We start from the raw sequence: 27,977 nt of genomic DNA on the forward strand, positions 1-27,977 counted from the left end.
GAATAAATACTTTATTAGACACAAGTTCTGCTAATATCATCTCACAGTCTATGGTACATTCCTATCACACATGGTAGGGGGCGCTGGTTCATTTACGTCTTCTGCTGTAGTCGTAGTCGCTATTCCTCTGTTCGGTTTCTGAAAAACAAAGGGATGATGAGGATTAGAGTCAGTTTTCAATATTTTGGGGGGTGGTCTTTATGTACCCTCTGAGTTCTATAGAGCTGTCTTAGAGTATCCATGATGATGTATGGGCCCATAGAGCACCTCCATAAGTTTCCATCATAATTAAAGAAGAAATCCAATTAAAGTACATTTTTCCATCCGTGCACCCCTCACCTTACAGCGTTTTATACTCTTCTTCTATATATAGTCTTACATACATATACTGTATATATATATATATATATTTATATATGTTCTTCTGTTATATAGAAATATCCTTTTACTGATGTCTCTGCAGTTCAGTCTCCTGTCTGCTCCCATCAGACACCATGTTGGGTTGTACGTTTCTATTTCTGACCAGTGCTCTCAATTTCAAGATACCTCAGCCGAGCATCATATGGTCAGCTAGAGACAATACCAGATATACAGGGTCAGCTAGAGACAATACAAGAGGTACAGGGTCAGCTAGAGACAATACTAGAGATACAGGGCTGGCTAAAGACAATACTAGAGATACAGGGTCAGCTAGAGACAATACCAGACACACAGGGTCAGCTAGAGACAATACGAGACATACAGGGTCAGCTAGAGACAATACCAGACATACAAGTTTAGCTAGAGACAATACTAGAGATACAGGGTCAGCTAGAGACAATACCAGACATACAGGGTCAGCTAGAGACAATACCAGAGATACAGGTCAGCTAGAGACAATACTAGAGATAAAGGGTCAGCTAGAGACAATACCAGACATACAGGGACAGCTAGAGACAATACTAGACATACAGGGTCAGCTAGAGACAATACCAGACATACAAGTTTAGCTAGAGACAATACTAGAGATGCAGGGTCAGCTAGAGACAATACCAGACATACAGGGTCAGCTAGAGACAATACCAGAGATACAGGTCAGCTAGAGACAATACTAGAGATAAAGGGTCAGCTAGAGACAATACCAGACATACAGAGTCAGCTAGAGACAATTCTAGAGATACAGGGCTGGCTAAAGACAATACTAGAGATACAGGGTCAGCTAGAGACAATACCAGACATACAGGGTCAGCTAGAGACAATACCAGACATACAGGGTCAGCTAGAGACAATACCAGACATACAGGGTCAGCTAGAGACAATACCAGACATACAGGGTCAGCTAGAGACAATACGAGACATATAGGGTAAGCTAGAGACAATACCAGACATACAGGGTCAGCTAGAGACAATACTAGAGATACAGGGTCAGATAGAGACAATACTGGAGATACACGGTCAGCTAGAGACAATACTAGAGATACAGGGTCAGCTAGAGACAATACCAGAGATACAGGATCAGTTAGAGACAATATTGGAGATACAGGGTCATATAGAGACAATACCAGAGATACAGGGTCAGCTAGAGACAATCCCAGAGATACAGGGTCAGCTACAGACAATACCAGAGATACAGGGTAAGCTAGAGACTATACTAGAGATACAGGATCAGCTAGAGACAATACCAGACATACAGGGTCAGCTAGAGACTATACCAGAGATACAGGGTCAGCTAGAGACTATACCAGAGATACAGGGTCAGCTAGAGACTATACCAGAGATACAGGGTCAGCTAGAGACTATACCAGAGATACAGGGTCAGCTAGACTCAATACCAGAGATACAGGGTCAGTTAGAGACAATACTAGAGATACAGGGTCAGCTGGAGACAATACTAGAGATACAGGGTCAGCTAGAGACAATACCAGAGATACATGGTCAGTGAGAGACAATACTAGAGATACAAGGTTATCTGGAGACTATACCAGAGATACAGGGTCAGCTAGAGACTATACCAGAGATACAGGGTCAGCTAGACTCAATACCAGAGATACAGGGTCAGCTAGAGACTATACCAGAGATACAGAGTCAGCTAGACTCAATACCAGAGATACATGGTCAGTTAGAAACAATACTAGAGATACAGGGTCAGCTGGAGACAATACTAGAGATACAGGGTCAGCTAGAGACAGTACCACCTGTTCCTGATATGGGCAGTGCATTAATCCTTTTCTATTCATATTCTCCTAAATAAGCTAAGTGGCCATAATCCCACAGTCAAGGAGGGCCGGTCTAATCATCAGCAATAACTTTAATAGGAGTCTATGCTGTTGTATTATATAGGAAATTCTGACTTGAAGGAGGCAAGTAACTTCCTTTAGGCCAGAATGAGATTACATGTGCCCTGGGTCAGCGCTGAGGCCATCATCATGTTGCTTTGACCTAGTGGTCTAGTGTTGACATGCCCCATGTGACTACTGAGGGCCAATTACAGGTCTCAGCACTGACCTCAAATGTGGTGTCGGGGGGAGAAGAAGCTGCTAGAGCTTGCAGGTGAAGACCGGATGTGGAGGAGAGGTGAGTATCTGTGCCTCTTATTTTGTCTGCTCCTCCCCTCGGCCTCCACATTTTATACTTTGGGATCTGAAGGAGAATAATCATAGCCCTTCTGGATTGGAACGGAGCCGAAACTTGGGGGCAAACTTAGTGACTACTCACAAAATGAGTTTCATGAAGTTTGCCCATCACTAGTTACAATGTATCAGCGCAAGGAACATAAATCTGTCTGCATTCTGTAGACCGGATACAATTGTAAACAAATCCTCCTCTGTGAGCAGTTCTAGGTCTATGGGAAGAACCAGAAGGTTTTCATTCATGGACAATGGTGAAGACGTAACACAAAGTCCATTAGAAAGTTGTGTAACGTTTCATTAGACGTAGATTGATCCCATTACATCTCCATCATGTGTTTGTGTTTGTAGGGTTCCTATAGTGACATCGCCACCACCCACGTGGGTGACATTCCCTTCGGGTTTTTCATACAAGGCTCCACAATACAGCTGTTATACAAAGATCCAAGACGCCTTCACCAGGCAACAAATAATGGCTATTTAGGGCTCCTTCCCTTTAAGCGATGTGACGTCCATGCCCAGAATTCATTAGCAAATTAGGATGTGACTAGCGATCATTATCTGGCTGCATTGTATGGGGGCGGGGGAGGGGGGGGATGCAGAATTTTAGATGACTGTTTTGGGCATTGCTTCGGTCGTGATGGAAAATCTACTATTTGTATGTCAGGTGAGAACAACAGGTGTGCCGCATTGTCTGACACATAAAGGCAAAACCTGAACCTGCTCCAGACACCGAGTAATTTAAGGAAATGGATTTCTCTGCCTGGTAAAATCATACAAAATGGTCCTAAACAAGGGTATTTATCAGAAATTACCCAAGTGCACGGAACGGAACTGCATTGTGCCGAGTAATAGAAGGAAAGAAAGTGGTCAAAGTCAAAGAAAATGGTCTGTGGTAGATTTGTAGACCCAGCATGCATGTAAATGGGGGGGTCGGAGGGAATAGCTGCCGGCCAGACAAGGATTCAGCTGACATGTATAATGTGTCACCAGAGAATGGCCTAGTTTGTACTTTTTATGTTAAACCTATTTTTTCTGAATTTTTCAATTTTCATTCTGACCACTAATCCTAATCATAGCCTGCCACTTCCAATTCTGTGGTTTTCTTTGCAGCAGTCATTTCATTGATATCACAGACAGGATTACAATAGAAGATAATGCCTCTATAGACATCCACTAGATGATATCACAGCTTATCTACCCCCCCAGGTATTGGTTCGGACCCAGCTCGGAGTCGCTAGATACCGACCTACAGACTCCTGGACAACCTGTAAGAAGCAGAGGCAAATATCCAGGCGCATTGACGACCGCCTTACCTTGCTAATACTAAACAAGCATCCTAATATTCCAATTTCAGACCTTAAATTTCCCGTAAATCTCGTCTACGTTGGGCGGAAAGAAATCGCAACGAATGTAAAAATAGGAGTGAGGATAAATAATGACAGAGGTGAGGGACGCGCTCAATGTGCGGTAAGAGAAGGATTGGGCGCTGCTAACTAATGATCCCCCCCCGAGGGGTTATGGCCGGACGACCTGCCGGGGACATTTATCTGCCACTGGGAGTGCGCCTGGCATAATGAGGCACGAGAAGAATCATCCAGGAGAGGAACAGACCGTGCGCACCAAAAACATGGCTAATAAGGATGGGGAAGGGGCTCAGGACAATACAGGGATGGAGGGATTGTGGGGAATGGGACGGAACGTGACGGCTGCCAGGAAGATCTATAGGAGGGATCGTGACCCAGTGACAGCAGAGGAAGCCTCATGAGATCAAACTGAGAAAGCTAAATAAGATACAGAGACTCCATCTACATTCTGTAAAGCTTTATATAACCACCATGTAGCAGAGCTGAGTCTGTCACCTGCACCGGGAATTATCAGAGATCGTCTATTAGGTGACGAGATGACAAGTTCAGCTCTGCTACATCTGCGCGCTTATCCAGGTACATTCAGCCCAGCACTTACCAGAACGTAATGATCTCTTGCCCATCAGGCCGATAAAGGAATCTATTTTCTGTCCTGAGATACAAAACAGGGAAATATTATGCGAGAAAAATATATTTCTAATGCAGAGTATTTATAGCAGAGTCTCCAAGTCAATAAGACGATGTTTCCTTATAATTCAGTGTGGCCTGACCTGAATATTAAATGGCTGTATACAATAGTGTCTGTATAGCCAGAGGGGGATACATAAAGGGGGGGGGGGGGGGGCAAATACTGTATAGCAGAGTGATGGGAAATCAATTCATCAACTAAATTATGTTTTACATATTAATTCAGAAGGGTTTCCATAATATAGAGGAGACTAAAAATACAATAAACTCCAGAGCTGTGCTCACTATTCTGCTGGTACAGTCACTGTGTACATACATTACATTACTTATCCTGTATTATACTCCAGAGCTGCGCTCACTATTCTGCTGGTACAGTCACTGTGTACATACATTACATTACTTATCCTGTATTATACTCCAGAGCTGTGCTCACTATTCTGCTGGTACAGTCACTGTGTACATACATTACATTACTTATCCTGTATTATACTCCAGAGCTGTGCTCACTATTCTGCTGGTACAGTCACTGTGTACATACATTACATTACTTATCCTGTATTATACTCCAGAGCTGCGCTCACTATTCTGCTGGTGCAGTCACTGTGTACATACATTACATTACTTATCCTGTATTATACTCCAGAGCTGCGCTCACTATTCTGCTGGTGTAGTCACAGTGTACATACATTACATTACTTATCCTGTATTATACTCCAGAGCTGCGCTCATTATTCTGCTGGTGCAGTCACTGTGTACATACATTACATTACTTATCCTGTATTATACTCCAGAGCTGCGCTCACTATTCTGCTGGTGCAGTCACTGTGTACATACATTACACTACTTATCCTGTATTATACTCCAGAGCTGTGCTCACTATTCTGCTGGTACAGTCACTGTGTACATACATTACATTACTTATCCTGTATTATACTCCAGAGCTGTGCTCACTATTCTGCTGGTACAGTCACTGTGTACATACATTACATTACTTATCCTGTATTATACTCCAGAGCTGCGCTCACTATTCTGCTGGTGCAGTCACTGTGTACATACATTACATTACTTATCCTGTATTATACTCCAGAGCTGCGCTCACTATTCTGCTGGTGTAGTCACAGTGTACATACATTACATTACTTATCCTGTATTATACTCCAGAGCTGCGCTCATTATTCTGCTGGTGCAGTCACTGTGTACATACATTACATTACTTATCCTGTATTATACTCCAGAGCTGCGCTCACTATTCTGCTGGTGTAGTCACTGTGTACATACATTACATTACTTATCCTGTATTATACTCCAGAGCTGCGCTCACTATTCTGCTGGTACAATCACTGTGTACATACATTACATTACTTATCCTGTATTATACTCCAGAGCTGCACTCACTATTCTGCTGGTACAGTCACTGTGTACATACATTACATTACTTATCCTCTATTATACTCCAGAGCTGCGCTCATTATTCTGCTGGTACAGTCACTATGTACATACATTACATTACTTATCCTGTATTATACTCCAGAGCTGCGCTCACTATTCTGCTGGTACAGTCACTGTGTTTATACATTACATTACTTTTCCTGTATTATACTCCAGAGCTGTGCTCACTATTCTGCTGGTACAGTCACTGTGTACATACATTACATTACTTATCCTGTATTATACTCCAGAGCTGTGCTCACTATTCTGCTGGTACAGTCACTGTGTACATACATTACATTACTTATCCTGTATTATACTCCAGAGCTGCACTCACTATTCTGCTGGTGCAGTCACTGTGTACATACATTACATTACTTATCCTGTATTATACTCCAGAGCTGTGCTCACTATTCTGCTGGTACAGTCACTGTGTACATACATTACATTACTTATCCTGTATTATACTCCAGAGCTGTGCTCACTATTCTGCTGGTACAGTCACTGTGTACATACATTACATTACTTATCCTGTATTATACTCCAGAGCTGCGCTCACTATTCTGCTGGTGCAGTAACTGTGTACATACATTACTTATCCTGTATTATACTCCAGAGCTGCGCTCACTATTCTGCTGGTACAGTCACTGTGTACATATATTACATTACTTATCCTGTATTATACTCCAGAGCTGCACTCACTATTCTGCTGGTGCAGTCACTGTGTACATATATTACATTACTTATCCTGTATTATACCCCAGAGCTGCGCTCACTATTCTGCTGGTGCAGTCACCGTGTACATACATTACATTACTTATCCTGTATTATACACCAGAGCTGCGCTCACTATTCTGCTGGTGCAATCACTGTGTACATGCATTACATTACTCATGCTGTATTATACTCCAGAGCTGCGCTCACTATTCTGCTGGTGCAGTCACTGTGTACATACATTACTTATCCTGTATTATACTCCAGAGCTGCGCTCACTATTCTGCTGGTACAGTCACTGTGTACATACATTACATTACTTATCCTGTATTATACTCCAGAGCTGTGCTCACTATTCTGCTGGTACAGTCACTGTGTACATACATTACATTACTTATCCTGTATTATACTCCAGAGCTGCACTCACTATTCTGCTGGTACAGTCACTGTGTACATATATTACATTACTTATCCTGTATTATACCCCAGAGCTGCGCTCACTATTCTGCTGGTGCAGTCACCGTGTACATACATTACATTACTTATCCTGTATTATACACCAGAGCTGCGCTCACTATTCTGCTGGTGCAGTCACTGTGTACATGCATTACATTACTTATCCTGTATTATACTCCAGAGCTGCACTCACTATTCTGCTGGTGCAGTCACTGTGTACATATATTACATTACTTATCCTGTATTATACCCCAGAGCTGCGCTCACTATTCTGCTGGTGCAGTCACTGTGTACATATATTACATTACTTATCCTGTATTATACCCCAGAGCTGCGCTCACTATTCTGCTGGTGCAGTCACTGTGTACATATATTACATTACTTATCCTGTATTATACCCCAGAGCTGCGCTCACTATTCTGCTGGTACAGTCACTGTGTACATACATTACATTACTTATCCTGTATTATACTCCAGAGCTGCGCTCACTATTCTGCTGGTACAGTCACTGTGTACATACATTACATTACTTATCCTGTATTATACTCCAGAGCTGCGCTCACTATTCTGCTGGTATAGTCACTGTGTACATACATTACATTACTTATCCTGTACTGACATGGGTATCATTGTACGGGGAGGGATTGGCCACTTACCTTCTGGACATACCTAGGTGATTCCTACTTATCTGATGACATCACTAATGGTTAACCCTTCTATTCCTTTATAGTTTTTACAACCTGTAATTCTTCTTGGCTTTTATACAAATTCTTTACCAGACTATAAATGTATCACAGTTGTCTAGATGTCCGCACTGTCGCTGCCATGCTGTATGATATAACCTGTCCAGCTGGTGCTGCCACTTCCTGCCAGATATCTTTGATGCGCTGTGAACAGCTGTCTTGTCTCCCGTACCTGTTCACACTGCTAAACATTTGCTAAACACAATCTCTGTTCTCAGCTAAAACTTATCCCAGATCTATAATTAATGTATTAAATCCAGATCTGTTCTCTGTGTCAGTGTTTACCAACGTGGTGTGAGCAGGAAACATCATCTGTATCTACATAATGAGGCCAATACTGGATACAATGTACTCAATGCAATATACAGTGTTGGCCAAAAGTATTGGCACCCCTGTAATTCTGTCAGATAATACTCATATTCTTCCAGAAAATGATTGCAATCACAAATTCTTTGGTATTATTATCTTCATTTAATTTGTCTTCAATAGAAAACCACAAAAAGAATTGTCAAAAAGCCAAATTGGATAAAATTGGAAATAAACTTGGATATAATTGCACAGCAAACATAAAAAAGGGGTGGACAAAAGTATTGGCACTGTTTGAAAAATCATGTGATGCTTCTCTAATTTGTGTAATTAACAGCACCTGTTACTTACCTGAGGCACCTAACAGGTGGTGGCAATAACTAAATCACACTTGTAGCCAGGTGAAATGGATTAAAGTTGACTCCACCTCTGTCCTGTGTCCTTGTGTGACCACATTGAGAATGGAGAAAAGAAAGAAGACCAAAGAACTGTCTGAGGACTTGAGAAGCAAAATTGTGAGGAAGCCTGAGCAATCTCAAGGCTACAAGTCCATCTCCAAAGACCTGAATGTTCCTGTGTCTACCATGCGCATTGTCATCAAGAAGTGTAAAGCCCATGGCCCTGTGGCTAACCTCCCGAGATGTGGACGGAGAAGAAACATTGACGAGAGATTTCACCGCAAGATTGTGCGGATGGCGGATAAAGAACCTCGACTAACATCCAAACAAGTCCAAGCTGCCCTGCAGTCCGAGGGTACAACAGTGTCACCCCGTACTATCCAGCGTCAGCGTCTGAATGAGAAGGGACTGTATGGTAGGAGATCCAGGAAGACCCCACTTCTTACCCACAGACATAAGCCAGGCTGGAGCTTGCCAAAACTTACCTGAGAAAGCCAAAACCGTTCTGGAAGAATGTTCTCTGGTCAGAGTAGACAAAAGTAGGAAAAGGCCTCAACATAGAGTTTACAGGAAAAAAAAGAGGCCTTCACAGAGAAGAAGACGCCCCCTACAGTCAGACATGGCGGAGGGTCCTGATGGTTTGGGGTGGCTTTGCTGCCTCTGGCACTGGACTGCTTGACCGTGTGCATGGCATTATGAAGTCTGAAGATGACCAACACATTGTGCAGCATCATGTAGGGCCCAGTGTGAGAAAGCTGGGTCTCCCTCAGAGGTCAGGGCTCTTCCAGCAGGACAAGGACCCAAAACACACTTCAGGTCAGCACTAGAAAATGGTGGTGAGAGAAAGCCCTGGAGACTTGTAAAGTGGCAGCAATGAGTCCAGCCCTGAATCCCATAGAACACCTGTGGGGGAGGGGGAGAGATCTCTTGGTGGCAGTTTGGAGAAGGCCCCCTTCACATCTCAGGGGGGACCGCGAGCAGCAGCCAAAGAAGAATGGTCTAAGATTCCAGCAGAGCCTTGTAAGAAACTCATTGCTGGTTACCGGAAGCGGTTGTGCGCAGTTATTGTGTCTAAAGGTTGTGCTACCACAGTGTCTGAAGGTTGTATTATCTGACAGAATTGCAGGGGGGCCAATACTTTTGGCCAACACTGTATTCTTTCCCCTAGCTATCCAATTTCAGACAAAATGATGTCACAGTACAGAGATAATACACACAGTGATGTAACAGTACAGAGATAATACACACAGTGATGTAACAGTACAGAGATAATACACACAGTGATGTAACAGTACAGGATAATACACACAGTCATGTCACAGTACAGGATAATACACACAGTCATGTCACAGTACAGGATAATACACACAGTGATGTCACAGTACAGAGATAATACACACAGTGATGTAACAGTACAGAGATAATACACACAGTGATGTCACAGTACAGGATAATACACACAGTCATGTCACAGTACAGAGATAATACACACAGTGATGTCACAGTACAGTATAATACACACAGTGATGTCACAGTACAGAGATAATACACACAGTGATGTCACAGTACAGAGATAATACACACAGTGATGTAACAGTACAGGATAATACACACAGTGATGTCACAGTACAGAGATAATACACACAGTGATGTCACAGTACAGGATAATACACACAGTGATGTCACAGTACAGAGATAATACACACAGTGATGTCACAGTACAGTATAATACACACAGTGATGTCACAGTACAGGGATAATACACACAGTGATGTCACAGTACAGTATAATACACAAAGTGATGTCACAGTACAGGATAATACACACAGTCATGTCACAGTACAGGATAATACACACAGTCATGTCACAGTACAGAGATAATACACACAGTGATGTCACAGTACAGGATAATACACACAGTGATGTCACAGTACAGGGATAATACACACAGTGATGTCACAGTACAGAGATAATACACACAGTGATGTCACAGTACAGAGATAATACACACAGTGATGTCACAGTACAGGATAATACACACAGTGATGTCACAGTACAGGGATAATACACACAGTGATGTCACAGTACAGGATAATACACACAGTGATGTCACAGTACAGGGATAATACACACAGTGATGTCACAGTACAGGGATAATACACACAGTGATGTCACAGTACAGAGATAATACACACAGTGATGTCACAGTACAGGGATAATACACACAGTGATGTCACAGTACAGGAAAATACACACAGTGATGTCACAGTACAGGGATAATACACACAGTGATGTCACAGTACAGGATAATACGCACAGTGATGTCACAGTACAGGAAAATACACACAGTGATGTCACAGTACAGGGATAATACACACAGTGATGTCACAGTACAGGATAATACGCACAGTGATGTCACAGTACAGAGATAATACACACAGTGATGTCACAGTACAGGATAATACACACAGTGATGTCACAGTACAGAGATAATACACACAGTGATGTCACAGTACAGAGATAATACACACAGTGATGTCACAGTACAGAGATAATACACACAGTGATGTCACAGTACAGGGATAATACACACAGTGATGTCACAGTACAGAGATAATACACACAGTGATGTCACAGTACAGAGATAATACACACAGTGATGTCACAGTACAGGGATAATACAGTGATGTCACAGTACAGAGATAATACACACAGTGATGTCACAGTACAGAGATAATACACACAGTGATGTCACAGTACAGGGATAATACACACAGTGATGTCACAATACAGAGATAATACACACAGTGATGTCACAGTACACAGATAATACACACAGTGATGTCACAGTACAGAGATAATACACACAGTGATGTCACAGTACAGAGATAATACACACAGTGATGTCACAGTACACAGATAATACACACAGTGATGTCACAGTACACAGATAATACACACAGTGATGTCACAGTACAGGGATAATACACACAGTGATGTCACAGTACAGGATAATACACGCAGTGATGTCACAGTACAGGATATTACACACAGTGATGTCACAGTACAGGATAATACACACAGTGATGTCACAGTACAGAGATAATACACACAGTCATGTCACAGTACAGAGATAATACACACAGTGATGTCACAGTACAGGATAATACACACAGTGATGTCACAGTACAGGGATAATACACACAGTGATGTCACAGTACAGGATAATACACACAGTGATGTCACAGTACAGGATAATACACACAGTGATGTCACAGTACAGGGATAATACACACAGTGATGTCACAGTACAGGGATAATACACACAGTGATGTCACAGTACAGGATAATACGCACAGTGATGTCACAGTACAGGATAATACACACAGTGATGTCACAGTACAGGGATAATACACACAGTGATGTCACAGTACAGGATAATACGCACAGTGATGTCACAGTACAGAGATAATACACACAGTGATGTCACAGTACAGGGATAATACACACAGTGATGTCACAGTACAGGATAATACACACAGTGATGTCACAGTACAGGGATAATACACACAGTTATGTCACAGTACAGAGATAATACACACAGTGATGTCACAGTACACAGATAATACACACAGTGATGTCACAGTACAGAGATAATACACACAGTGATGTCACAGTACAGGATAATACACACAGTGATGTCACAGTACAGGGATAATACACACAGTGATGTCACAGTACAGGATAATACACACAGTGATGTCACAGTACAGAGATAATACACACAGTGATGTCACAGTACAGAGATAATACACACAGTGATGTCACAGTACAGGGATAATACACACAGTGATGTCACAGTACAGGATAATACACAGAGTGATGTCACAGTACAGGGATAATACACACAGTGATGTCACAGTACAGAGATAATACACACAGTGATGTCACAGTACAGGGATAATACACACAGTGATGTCACAGTACAGAGATAATACACACAGTGATGTCACAGTACAGGATAATACACACAGTGATGTCACAGTACAGGATAATACACACAGTGATGTCACAGTACAGAGATAATACACACAGTGATGTCACAGTACAGGATAATACACACAGTGATGTCACAGTACAGAGATAATACACACAGTGATGTCACAGTACAGGATAATACACACAGTGATGTCACAGTACAGAGATAATACACACAGTGATGTCACAGTACAGGATAATACACAGAGTGATGTCACAGTACAGGGATAATACACACAGTGATGTCACAGTACAGAGATAATACACACAGTGATGTCACAGTACAGGATAATACACACAGTGATGTCACAGTACAGAGATAATACACACAGTGATGTCACAGTACAGGGATAATACACACAGTGATGTCACAGTACAGAGATAATACACACAGTGATGTCACAGTACAGGATAATACACACAGTGATGTCACAGTACAGAGATAATACACACAGTGATGTCACAGTACAGAGATAATACACACAGTGATGTCACAGTACAGAGATAATACACACAGTGATGTCACAGTACAGGACAATACACACAGTGATGTCACAGTACAGGATAATACACACAGTGATGTCACAGTACAGGGATAATACACACAGTGATGTCACAGTACAGGGATAATACACACAGTGATGTCACAGTACAGGGATAATACACACAGTGATGTCACAGTACAGGATAATACACACAGTGATGCCACAGTACAGAGATAATACACACAATGATGTCACAGTACAGAGATAATACACACAGTGATGTCACAGTACAGGGATAATACACACAGTGATGTCACAGTACAGGGATAATACACACAGTGATGTCAGAGTACAGGATAATACACACAGTGATGTCACAGTACAGAGATAATACACACAGTGATGTCACAGTACAGGACAATACACACAGTGATGTCACAGTACAGGATAATACACGCAGTGATGTCACAGTACAGGGTAATACACACAGTGATGTCACAGGAGAGGGATAATACACACAGTGATGTCACAGTACAGGGATAATACACACAGTGATGTCACAGTAGAGGGATAATACACACAGTGATGTCACAGTACAGGGATAATACACACAGTGATGTCACAGTACAGGATAATACACACAGTCATGTCACAGTACAGAGATAATACACACAGTGATGTCACAGTACAGGGATAATACACACAGTGATGTCACAGTACAGGGATAATACACACAGTGATGTCACAGTACAGGATAATACACACAGTGATGTCACAGTACAGAGATAATACACACAGTGATGTCACAGTACAGAGATAATACACACAGTGATGTCACAGTACAGGGATAATACACACAGTGATGTCACAGTACAGGGATAATACACACAGTGATGTCACAGTACAGGATAATACGCACAGTGATGTCACAGTACAGAGATAATACACACAGTGATGTCACAGTACAGGATAATACACACAGTGATGTCACAGTACAGAGATAATACACACAGTGATGTCACAGTACAGAGATAATACACACAGTGATGTCACAGTACAGAGATAATACACACAGTGATGTCACAGTACAGGGATAATACACACAGTGATGTCACAGTACAGAGATAATACACACAGTGATGTCACAGTACAGAGATAATACACACAGTGATGTCACAGTACAGGGATAATACACACAGTGATGTCACAGTACAGAGATAATACACACAGTGATGTCACAGTACAGGATAATACACACAGTGATGTCACAGTACAGGATAATACACACAGTGATGTCACAGTACAGAGATAATACACACAGTGATGTCACAGTACAGGGATAATACACACAGTGATGTCACAGTACAGGATAATACACACAGTCATGTCACAGTACAGAGATAATACACACAGTGATGTCACAGTACAGGGATAATACACACAGTGATGTCACAGTACAGGACAATACACACAGTGATGTCACAGTACAGAGATAATACACACAGTGATGTCACAGTACAGGATAATACACACAGTGATGTCACAGTACAGGATAATACACACAGTGATGTCACAGTACAGAGATAATACACACAGTGATGTCACAGTACAGGATAATACACACAGTGATGTCACAGTACAGAGATAATACACACAGTGATGTCACAGTACAGGATAATACACACAGTGATGTCACAGTACAGAGATAATACACACAGTGATGTCACAGTACAGGATAATACACAGAGTGATGTCACAGTACAGGGATAATACACACAGTGATGTCACAGTACAGAGATAATACACACAGTGATGTCACAGTACAGGATAATACACACAGTGATGTCACAGTACAGAGATAATACACACAGTGATGTCACAGTACAGGGATAATACACACAGTGATGTCACAGTACAGAGGTAATACACACAGTGATGTCACAGTACAGGATAATACACACAGTGATGTCACAGTACAGAGATAATACACACAGTGATGTCACAGTACAGAGATAATACACACAGTGATGTCACAGTACAGAGATAATACACACAGTGATGTCACAGTACAGAGATAATACACACAGTGATGTCACAGTACAGGACAATACACACAGTGATGTCACAGTACAGGATAATACACACAGTGATGTCACAGTACAGGGATAATACACACAGTGATGTCACAGTACAGGGATAATACACACAGTGATGTCACAGTACAGGATAATACACACAGTGATGCCACAGTACAGAGATAATACACACAATGATGTCACAGTACAGAGATAATACACACAGTGATGTCACAGTACAGGGATAATACACACAGTGATGTCACAGTACAGGGATAATACACACAGTGATGTCAGAGTACAGGATAATACACACAGTGATGTCACAGTACAGGGTAATACACACAGTGATGTCACAGGAGAGGGATAATACACACAGTGATGTCACAGTACAGGGATAATACACACAGTGATGTCACAGTAGAGGGATAATACACACAGTGATGTCACAGTACAGGGATAATACACACAGTGATGTCACAGTACAGGATAATACACACAGTCATGTCACAGTACAGAGATAATACACACAGTGATGTCACAGTACAGGGATAATACACACAGTGATGTCACAGTACAGGGATAATACACACAGTGATGTCACAGTACAGGATAATACACACAGTGATGTCACAGTACAGAGATAATACACACAGTGATGTCACAGTACAGAGATAATACACACAGTGATGTCACAGTACAGGGATAATACACACAGTGATGTCACAGTACAGGGATAATACACACAGTGATGTCACAGTACAGGATAATACGCACAGTGATGTCACAGTACAGAGATAATACACACAGTGATGTCACAGTACAGGATAATACACACAGTGATGTCACAGTACAGAGATAATACACACAGTGATGTCACAGTACAGAGATAATACACACAGTGATGTCACAGTACAGAGATAATACACACAGTGATGTCACAGTACAGGGATAATACACACAGTGATGTCACAGTACAGAGATAATACACACAGTGATGTCACAGTACAGAGATAATACACACAGTGATGTCACAGTACAGGGATAATACACACAGTGATGTCACAGTACAGAGATAATACACACAGTGATGTCACAGTACAGGATAATACACACAGTGATGTCACAGTACAGGGATAATACACAAAGTGATGTCACAGTACAGAGATAATACACACAGTGATGTCACAGTACAGGGATAATACACACAGTGATGTCACAGTACAGGATAATACACACAGTCATGTCACAGTACAGAGATAATACACACAGTGATGTCACAGTACAGGGATAATACACACAGTGATGTCACAGTACAGGGATAATACACACAGTGATGTCACAGTACAGAGATAATACACACAGTGATGTCACAGTACAGAGATAATACACACAGTGATGTCACAGTACAGGGATAATACACACAGTGATGTCACAGTACAGAGATAATACACACAGTGATGTAACAGTACAGAGATAATACACACAGTGATGTCACAGTACAGGGATAATACACACAGTGATGTCACAGTACAGGGATAATACACACAGTGATGTCACAGTACAGAGATAATACACACAGTGATGTCACAGTACAGAGATAATACACACAGTGATGTCACAGTACACAGATAATACATACAGTGATGTCACAGTACAGAGATAATACACACAGTGATGTCACAGTACACAGATAATACACACAGTGATGTCACAGTACAGGATAATACACACAGTGATGTCACAGTACAGGGATAATACACACAGTGATGTCACAGTACAGGGATAATACACACAGTGATGTCACAGTACAGGATAATACACACAGTGATGTCACAGTACAGGGATAATACACACAGTGATGTCACAGTACAGGGATAATACGCACAGTGATGTCACAGTACAGGATAATACGCACAGTGATGTCACAGTACAGGATAATACACACAGTGATGTCACAGTACAGGGATAATACACACAGTGATGTCACAGTACACAGATAATACACACAGTGATGTCACAGTACAGAGATAATACACACAGTGATGTCACAGTACAGGATAATACACACAGTGATGTCACAGTACACAGATAATACACACAGTGATGTCACAGTTCAGGGATAATACACACAGTGATGTCACAGTACAGGATAATACACACAGTGATGTCACAGTACAGAGATAATACACACAGTGATGTCACAGTACAGGGATAATACACACAGTGATGTCACAGTACAGGGATGATACACACAGTGATGTCACAGTACAGAGATAATACACACAGTGATGTCACAGTACAGGGATAATACACACAGTGATGTCACAGTACAGAGATAATACACACAGTGATGTCACAGTACAGGATAATACACACAGTGATGTCACAGTACAGAGATAATACACACAGTGATGTCACAGTACAGGACAATACACACAGTGATGTCACAGTACAGGATAATACACACAGTGATGTCACAGTACAGGGATAATACACACAGTGATGTCACAGTACAGGGATAATACACACAGTGATGTCACAGTACAGAGATAATACACACAGTGATGTCACAGTACAGGACAATACACACAGTGATGTCACAGTACAGGATAATACACACAGTGATGTCACAGTACAGGGATAATACACACAGTGATGTCACAGTACAGGGATAATACACACAGTGATGTCACAGTACAGAGATAATACACACAGTGATGTCACAGTACAGGGTAATACACACAGTGATGTCACAGTAGAGGGATAATACACACAGTGATGTCACAGTAGAGGGATAATACACACAGTGATGTCACAGTACAGGATAATACACACAGTGATGTCACAGTACAGAGATAATACACACAGTGATGTCACAGTACAGGGATAATACACACAGTGATGTCACAGTACAGGGATAATACACACAGTGATGTCACAGTACAGGGTAATACACACAGTGATGTCACAGTAGAGGGATAATACACACAGTGATGTCACAGTACAGGATAATACACACAATGATGTCACAGTACAGAGATAATACACACAGTGATGTCACAGTACAGGGATAATACACACAGTGATGTCACAGTACAGGATAATACACACAGTGATGTCACAGTACAGGATAATACACACAGTGATGTCACAGTACAGGATAATACACACAGTGATGTCACAGTACAGGGATAATACACACAGTGATGTCACAGTAGAGGGATAATACACACAGTGATGTCACAGTACAGGATAATACACACAATGATGTCACAGTACAGAGATAATACACACAGTGATGTCACAGTACAGGATAATACACACAGTGATGTCACAGTACAGGGATAATACACACAGTGATGTCACAGTACAGGAATAATACACACAGTGATGTCACAGTACAGAGATAATACACACAGTGATGTCACAGTACAGAGATAATACACACAGTGATGTCACAGTACAGAGATAATACACACAGTGATGTCACAGTACAGAGATAATACACACAGTGATGTCACAGTACAGAGATAATACACACAGTGATGTCACAGTACAGAGATAATACACACAGTGATGTCACAGTACAGGGATAATACACACAGTGATGTCACAGTACAGGATAATACACACAGTGATGTCACAGTACAGAGATAATACACACAGTGATGTCACAGTACAGAGATAATACACACAGTGATGTCACAGTACAGAGATAATACACACAGTGATGTCACAGTACAGGATAATACACACAGTGATGTCACAGTACAGGGATAATACACACAGTGATGTCACAGTACAGAGATAATACACACAGTGATGTCACAGTACAGGGATAATACACACAGTGATGTCACAGTACAGGGATAATACACACAGTGATGTACTTAAGGCCACAACTTACTTTTGGGTGATGTCCTTTGAAATGCTAGAAAGATAAATGAATATAAATACTGGTAAATGTCTGTCTGGGATGACATGGGTAAAAAATATGCAAATCTATTCTCCAGGATGTAATTAGAAGAACAATGCACTCTGTAAGCCACCCTCTAGAGGGCAGCCTCCTTAACATCATGCATGACAAAAGGAACAGATTCCCAGCTATGGACAGCGCTGTTTCGGCCTATTGGGCCTCCTCAGCATAGCGTAGAGATACTGATTTGGCAGAGTGAGAGACTATAGACCAGGGTCAGGGGATAATCGTACACATCATATCAAATACATCCTGGAGAATAGATTTGCATATTTTTTGCCCAGAATCCCTAGTGGAGCAGGAATGACTTGTAAGTCTCCATACTGCCTATGTAGGCAAACACTCTCCCTGATGTGTACGATTGTCCCCTGACCCTGGTCTATAGTCTCTCACTCTGCCAAATCAGTATCTCTACGCTATGCTGAGGAGGCCCAATAGGCCGAAACAGCGCTGTCCATAGCTGGGAATCTGTTCCTTTTGGAATAGAAATACTAATTTGGCAATTAAATCCGCATCATGATTAAATAGACTTTAGGTGTAATCAAGTTTTTATTGAGAGTTTTAACAAGAAATGAACCAATCAAACAAACAAATATAGTCAACAATGAGGGAAGGGGAACCCCAAAAGGAAACAGGGTGCCACGCAGGGCCCCAGAATGAAGTATACGCAAGGGGGAAGCTCCTTTAGGGGAAATACAGTCCTCGTAAAAACAACAAACCAAATTAGAAAACAGGAAGAGGACGGAGAGATGGAACAAAAGAAAGATAAAAGGAAGGGGAGAAAGGGAATAAGAGAATAGCAAAGCTAAATCCACGCTAAATAGACTTTATAACTGAGTCATGCATGATGTTAAGGAGGCTGCCCTCTAGAGGGTGGCTTACAGAGTGCACTGTTCTTCTAATTACATCCTGGAGAATAGATTTGCATATTTTTTACCCAGAATTCTTAGCGGAGCAGGAATGACTTGTAAGTCTCCGTATGCCTATGTAGGCACACACTCTCCCTAATGTGTACGATTATCCCCTGACCCTGGGATGACATGGGCGAGACAGATGGATTGCAGTCACTCTACATCCTCAGAAGATCTGTACTTAGATCTCCAAGAAATTTGAAACTTCTATTTTTGAAAGCATTCTATGTGGCTAGAATTCCCCTGCCTAAATCTTTTGCACACTCCTGTATATACTACAGCTATATTGACATACATCCCCATCTACTCACCACTGTCTCTTTTCCCCATAGTTCCATAAAATTGATCCGGCCTGAGTTTTCTTGCCATTCTCATGAGGTATCTGTCGTACGCCGCCTCCGCCAAATCCGCCTATGGAGATAAAAGTGACAGGACGATGACCCTCACCGTGTATATATACAGTCCTATGAAAAAGTTTGGGCACCCCTATTAATCTTAATCATTTTTAGTTCTAAATATTTTGGTGTTTATAACAGCCATTTCAGTTTGATATATCTAATAACTGATGGACACAGTAATATTTCAGGATTGAAATGAGGTTTATTGTACTAACAGAAAATGTGCACTATGCAATAAACCAAAATTTGACCGGTGCAAAAGTATGGGCACCTCAACAGAAAAGTGACATTAATATTTAGTAGATCCTCCTTTTGCAAAGATAACAGCCTCTAGTCGCTTCCTGTAGCTTTTAATCAGTTCCTGGATCCTGGATAAAGGTATTTTGGACAAACAATTCAAGTTCAGTTAAGTTAGATGGTCGCCGAGCATGGACAGCCCGCTTCAAATCATCCCACAGATGTTCAATGATATTCAGGTCTGGGGACTGGGATGGCCATTCCAGAACATTGTAATTGTTCCTCTGCATGAATGCCTGAGGATTTGGAGCGGTGTTTTGGATCATTGTCTTGCTGAAATATCCATCCCCGGCGTAACTTCAACTTCGTCACTGATTCTTGAACATTATTCTCAAGAATCTGCTGATACTGAGTGGAATCCATGCGACCCTCAACTTTAACAAGATTCCCGATGCCGGTATTGGCCACACAGCCCCAAAGCATGATGGAACCTCCACCAAATTTTACAGTGGGTAGCATGTGTTTTTCTTGGAATGCTGTTTCTTTTTGGACGCCATGCATAACGCCTTTTTTTATAACCAAACAACTCAATTTTTGTTTCCAAAATGAAGCTGCCTTGTCCAAATGTGCTTTTTCATACCTCAGGCAACTCTATTTGTGGCGTACGTGCAGAAACGGCTTCTTTCTCATCACTCTCCCATACAGCTTCTATTTGTGCAAAGTGCGCTGTATAGTTGACCGATGCACAGTGACACCATCTGCAGCAAGATGATGCTGCAGCTCTTTGGAGGTGGTCTGTGGATTGTCCTTCACTGTTCTCACCATTCTTCTTCTCTGCCTTTCTGATATTTTTCTTGGCCTGCCACTTCTGGGCTTAACAAGAACTGTCCCTGTGGTCTTCCATTTCCTTACTATGTTCCTCACAGTGGAAACTGACAGGTTAAATCTCTGAGACAACTTTTTGTATCCTTCCCCTGAACAACTATGTTGAACAATCTTTGTTTTCAGATCATTTGAGAGTTGTTTTGAGTAGCCCATGATGCCACTCTTCAGAGGAGATTCAAATAGGAGATCAACTTGCAATTGGCCACCTTAAATACCTTTTCTTATGATTGGATACATCTGGCTATGAAGTTCAAAGCTCACTGAGGTTACAAAACCAATTTTGTGCTTCAGTAAGTCAGTAAAAAGTAGTTAGGGGAATTCAAATCAATAAAATGATAAGGGTGCCCATACTTTTGCACCGGTCAAATTTTGGTTTAATGCATATTGCACATTTTCTGTTAGTACAATAAACCTAATTTCAATCCTGAAATATTACTGTGTCCATCAGTTATTAGATATATCAAACTGAAATGGCTGCTGCAAACACCAAAATATTTAGAACAAAAAATGATTAAGATTAATGGGGGTGCCCAAACTTTTTCATAGGACTGTATATATTACTAGTAGGCAGTATCTGCAGGATGTGGGGCATGATACCCCTTATATAATTTAGGAGGTCTGTCTCCATCAGATTGTGTCCTGCTCCCTCCCTACCAGCTTGACCTATTAAGGTGCATTCACACAATGCCGCTTTGTAGAGTTTTTGGTGCAGGTTTCGATTGTAAACAAATGTGTTTTACCTGTAAAATTCGGAGATTGTATCCAAAACTGCATCCAAACTGTATGCAATGCGAATGCACCCTGACAAATACATTGCATATGACATAGTATAAGTAACCTTATTAGGATCTAGCCGCTCCTTTAACAGTTTCTGACATACTGTGTTCTAGTTCTTCATCTTTTTCAGATCCTCTGCTTGCTGTCAGTGAATGAACAGACTACAGGTAATCCTTAGTATACTAAACACAGCTGTGCTGCACAGCTCTCTCTCCTGTTCAGATATATTGCTACATTGTATTACACAACTCACATAACAAGAATACCAATATTCTAAAAACTTTCACTTTTGACCTCTCAGCCCAGGACTACCCCAAAACTGCCCGAAGTGCATATTTTATGCATATTTCATAAGCTCCTCCCCTTTTCAGTTTAATGCATGAAACAATGGACTGGTATATATTATAATGTATCAGCCTCAGAGCCTGTAACATGAAGGTTTCTATATTTTTCTTGTCTCCAGGCTGAAGTGCTATAATACAGAATGAAGACGTCTCGCTGAAGTTTTTGTGTCTATCTCCTGCGGGATCACGGCCGGATCCTCTGCGCTGCGGGAAAACAAAAGGATTTCGCCATTGTTAGGAGAACATTGAGCGCCTCTGACAACAATTAGCCGCAGTGATATCTCATTCTCCTCCTGTCGCCGCCGCTCATTTATCACCGCCATTGTGAATCTGACTGAATTTCTTCGCATTTTACGGTGTCAGACGCGATTCGCCTCCTTAATGCAGATCTCACAATTGGACTAAAGAAACCAAACTGGATGTGAGGAGGAGGATTGTCGATTATACAGTGTCACAGGGGGCTCTGAGGGGGTGCAGTAGATAAGAAAAGATAGGATATTTTTTTTATGTGAAATAGCGCCCCCTTTTTTTCCATGGGCTGTGTCTGGTATTGCAGCTCAGCCCTATTTACAGATGGTGGAGATCATGAGGCGGAGTTTAGCTTCTGTAACTAAACTCTGATCCATATTTGATCATCTTCACCATCTCTGGTGCTCTTAATTACTGAGCGATTAAATTGGCTTTGTCTGGTGCTCATAATCACTTAACATTCACAACCACTATCCTAGCTCCTCTTACTCATTAAGTTATCACCCTAATTTTTCCTTTTGCTCACAATTACTGAGCCATTACCTTCACTTTTTGTGGTGCTCATAATCACTAAGCCATCACTCTAAGCACTAAGTGATCACCCCAATTTCCCTCATATTCATAATCACTAAGCCTTCATCCCTACTTTCCCTGGTGCTCATAATTATAATGAGTTACCTTTACTTTCCCTGGTGCTCTTAATCACTGAGTAATTACCTTCATTTTCCTTGGTGCTCATAATCACTAATCCATTATGTCACTTTCCCTGGTGCTTAAAATAAGTAAGTGATGATCCCTACTTAGCCCGGTGCTCGTGATCACTATGTGATGATCCCCACTTTCCCTGATGCACATACTCACTAAGTAATTACCCTAACTTTCCTTAATATTTACATTTTCAGAATGTTTACAATCGTTCTTCGTGCTCATAATGACTGAACATTTAACTTTACTTTTCTGGTGCTCATAATCACTAAGCAATCTCCATCATTCCACTTGGTGCTCATAATCACTATGTTATCCTTTATAGTTCTTACACTTACACTTTACCTGGTGCTCATAATCACTGATCACTTTTACTTTTCTTGATACTTAATAATACATTCACACTCTGTATCATTGGTGCTCATAATCACTGAACATTCACCCAACTTTTTTGGTGCTTATAATCTCTAAACTGTCTCCACTACTTTTACTCAGTGCTCATAATCACCAAGCCATTAACTCCTTTTTCATGTGCTAATGATTACTGAATAATTATTCACAGTCTTCCTGAATTTTCACATTTTCTCTTCTTGGCGCTCTTAATCACTATCCTTGTTTCTTACTATCAATAAATATTCACTCACTCTTTTTGGGGATTATAATTACTGAACATTCACCCCACTTTTTTGGTGCTTGCAATTACTAAACTGTCTCTACTACTTTTGATTGGTGCTCGTAATCACTAAGCCAATACTCTTTGTTCTTCTTTTTTCTCTTGAGTAATAGTTCTCAATCTCTGGACATTCACTCTCACTTTCTAGGGGGCTCCTAATCACTGGACATTCACCATAACTTTTTCTGGTGCTCATAGCCACTTGGTCATCACCTTTACTCTTCTTGGTGCTCGTAACCACTGAGTAATCACTCTCTTTTCCTTCTTGTTGATAGACACTGAGTGATTTCTCTTAATCTCCCTGGTACTTCTCATCATTCAATGACCCCTCCATCACTCTCCCTGGTGCTCATACTCACTGAGCGATCTCCATCTGCCTGGTCATGGGGTCATCACTCACCAATGTTTTTGATAAAAATATTCTGTTGACATAATGGACCCTATGTAGGACATATGAGGGATCGAATGATAGAAAGAAATCAATCAAACAGAATCTACAGGGACGGATCTGCCCCTTCCTCACTAGTCCATTGTAGTAGGCTGGAGTGATCTGGGAGCGTTTCATACACTTTATAGCCATTTCTGAGAATATTTCCACCTCAAATGCCTTCGGGACTTTGAAGGTTTCTCAAAATTTGACTATTGTGATATTTTCCCATGCATAACAGAATGAGCTCAATTCAGGCAGATTCATCTTAACTAAGGAGGACGGCGAAATGAAATAAACATTAGTATAATTTCAGCCTAATGGATTTCTCATCCACTATCTACTGCGCCATCCTGCTCCCTTGATAATTTCTGTCAATTGCATCTTCTCGCAAAAAACATTCTTCATGGTAATCAAGACCTCATTATGCCTATCGCGGCGTATCCATCCAGACTCGCGCTTCTGCTACTTGACTCACAACTTTACTGGAAAAGGCCTCAAAGGGTTAACACAAAGGACACAAACGAAGTTGGTATTATGAAGTAGATTTCAGTTGCTCAGTCCAGGGTCTGGAACGATTTTCTGGTTCTGGATCAATCTTTGGATTGTGGATCCACCTGAGTTCTGGTTCCGTTCTAAGGTTCTAGTTCAGTGTTCAGGTTCTGGCTCAGTGTTCAAGTTCTTGATCATTCTTCAGGTTCCCATTCAGTGTTCAAATTCTGGACCAGTGTTCAGGTTCTTGTTCAGATGCTGGATCAGTGTTCAGATTCTGGATCAGTGTTCAGGTTCTGGCTCATTGATCAGATTCTGGATCAGCGTTCCTGTTTCTGGTTCAGCCTTCAGATTCTGGATCAGTCTTCAGATTCTCTATCAGTCTTCAGAATCTGGATCATTCTTCAGGTTCTGGCTCAGTGTTCAGGTTCTGGATCATTCTTCAGGTTCCCATTCAGTGTTCAGATTCTAGACCAGTGTTCAGGTTCTTGTTCAGATATGTGATCAGTGTTCAGATTCTGGATCAGTGTCCAGGTTCTGGCTCATTGATCAGATTCTGGATCAGTGTTCCTGTTTCTGGTTCCATCTTCAGAATCTGGATCATTCTTCAGATCCTGGATCAGTCTTCAGATTCTCTATCAGTGTTCCTGTTTCTGGTTCAGCCTTCAGATTCTGGATCAGTCTTCAGGTTCAGTAAAGGTTAAAGTAAAAGACAAAGGAAGTCAGTTTAATGGCATTAACTTGATCATTCCACGTTCTGGATCAGGGTGAAGTATCTGAGTCAGTTTTTTAATTGAGTCTTCAGGTTATGAATGACTGTTCAGATTCGGGTTCAATCTTTAAGCTTAGGATCAGTCTTGAAGTTCTAAAGTTCTGGGATTAGACTACATGCACTGGTCTTGTGTTCATGTTCTGGATATCTGTTAAACTTTAGATCAGACTTTAGATTAGGCTTTAGATTCTGATTTAATCTTCAAAACTTTAGGTTCTGGATCATTATTCAAGTTCTAGATCAGTTTTTAGGTTCCAGATATAACTTAAGGTCCTTGGTCAGTCCTCAAATTCTGGATCAGTTCTGCATCAGTCTTTATACTTCGGTCTTGTTTTAATGTGCTGGATAACTCTTCAGGTTCTTGATCAGTCTTTAGGTAGTGGATCATCCTTCAAGTTGTACACCAGTCTTTGGGTTCTGGATATGTCTTCAGGTTCTTGATCAGTCCTCCAGTTCAGTGTCAGTCTTCAGGTTCTCGGTCAGTCCTCCAGTTCTGTGTCAGTCTTCAGGTTCTCGGTCAGTCCTCCAGTTCTGTGTCAGTCTTCAGGTTCTCGGTCAGTCCTCCAGTTCTGTGTCAGTCTTCAGGTTCTCGGTCAGTCCTCCAGTTCTGTGTCAGTCTTCAGGTTCTCAGTCAGTCCTCCAGTTCTGTGTCAGTCTTCAGGTTCTTGGTCAGTCCTCCACTTCTGCGTCAGTCTTCAGGTTCTTGGTCAGTCGTCCAGTTCTGTGTTAGTCTTCAGGTTCTTGGTCAGTCGTCCAGTTCTGTGTCAGTCTTCAGGTTCTCGGTCAGTCCTCCAGTTCTGTGTCAGTCTTCAGGTTCTCGGTCAGTCCTCCAGTTCTGTGTCAGTCTTCAGGTTCTCAGTCAGTCTTCCAGTTCTGTGTCAGTCTTCAGGTTCTCGGTCAGTCCTCCAGTTCTGTGTCAGTCTTCAGGTTCTCAGTCAGTCCTCCAGTTCTGTGTCAGTCTTCAGGTTCTTGATCAGTCCTCCAGTTCAGTGTCAGTCTTCAGGTTCTCGGTCAGTCCTCCACTTCTGCATCAGTCTTCAGGTTCTCGGTCAGTCCTCCACTTCTGCGTCAGTCTTCAGGTTCTTGGTCAGTCCTCCACTTCTGCGTCAGTCTTCAGGTTCTCGGTCAGTCCTCCAGTTCTGTGTCAGTCTTCAGGTTCTCGGTCAGTCCTCCATTTCTGTGTCAGTCCTCAGGTTCTTGGTCAGTCCTCCACTTCTGCATCAGTCTTCAGGTTGTTGGTCAGTCCTCCAGTTCTGTGTCAGTCTTCAGCTTCTATCTTATAGTCATGTTAGACAATGTTGGCCGATTCCAGAAATAATTGGGGACTAATGCATGAGGTAGAGAGTCAAGTTTTTGGAAGAAAGTATCCCCCAATGTTACCACCTAATCCTCAAGCACATCCCCCCCATGTTCCTATAATGTGACGCCTGCTGAAAGCATTGTATGAACACAGTCCGAGTACCCCATAAAGACATAGCATGTACCCCTGGATTTGACAAGGACTTTGGTGCAGAATCTGTGCCAAATTTCATCTCAAATCCAGTAAAATTTTGAGATTCAGCTTCGGTCTACTGTCATGGATCCTCGGCAGTAGGTATAGGTAAAACAGATATGTGTGAACTAAATCTTGCTCATCTTATGGATGAACCGTTTGATGTTGTCCTAGGGGCAGATAGACAACCCAATGGAATATTCCATAGAAGGAGAGTCTTACCTGGCTTAAGTCTTGAGAAGGCCAGGGGTTCCCTTCTGCCCAGTCCTTGTCATCGGGCCACGCTTGTGCGGCCGCCATGAAGAACACCATACATGCCACAACAATGTTCAT

At 41.7% G+C, this 27,977-nt stretch overlaps 1 protein-coding gene across 1 annotated transcript; it reads right to left on the minus strand.

Annotated features, from left to right (window-relative positions):
• Window positions 1-35: 35 nt before the first annotated feature.
• Window positions 36-27,977, minus strand: LOC142201003 (protachykinin-1-like). The gene is made up of 5 exons (XM_075271801.1): window positions 27,867-27,977; window positions 20,505-20,604; window positions 19,214-19,237; window positions 4,572-4,625; window positions 36-138 (listed from the first exon to the last, which is right to left on the minus strand). Exons 1-5 carry the CDS (start codon window positions 27,975-27,977, stop codon window positions 89-91), a joined length of 339 nt encoding a protein of 112 aa, XP_075127902.1. The 3' UTR covers window positions 36-88.

Source organism: Leptodactylus fuscus, chromosome 4 (assembly GCF_031893055.1).
Source record: "Leptodactylus fuscus isolate aLepFus1 chromosome 4, aLepFus1.hap2, whole genome shotgun sequence".
Classification (NCBI taxonomy): Eukaryota; Metazoa; Chordata; class Amphibia; order Anura; family Leptodactylidae; genus Leptodactylus; species Leptodactylus fuscus.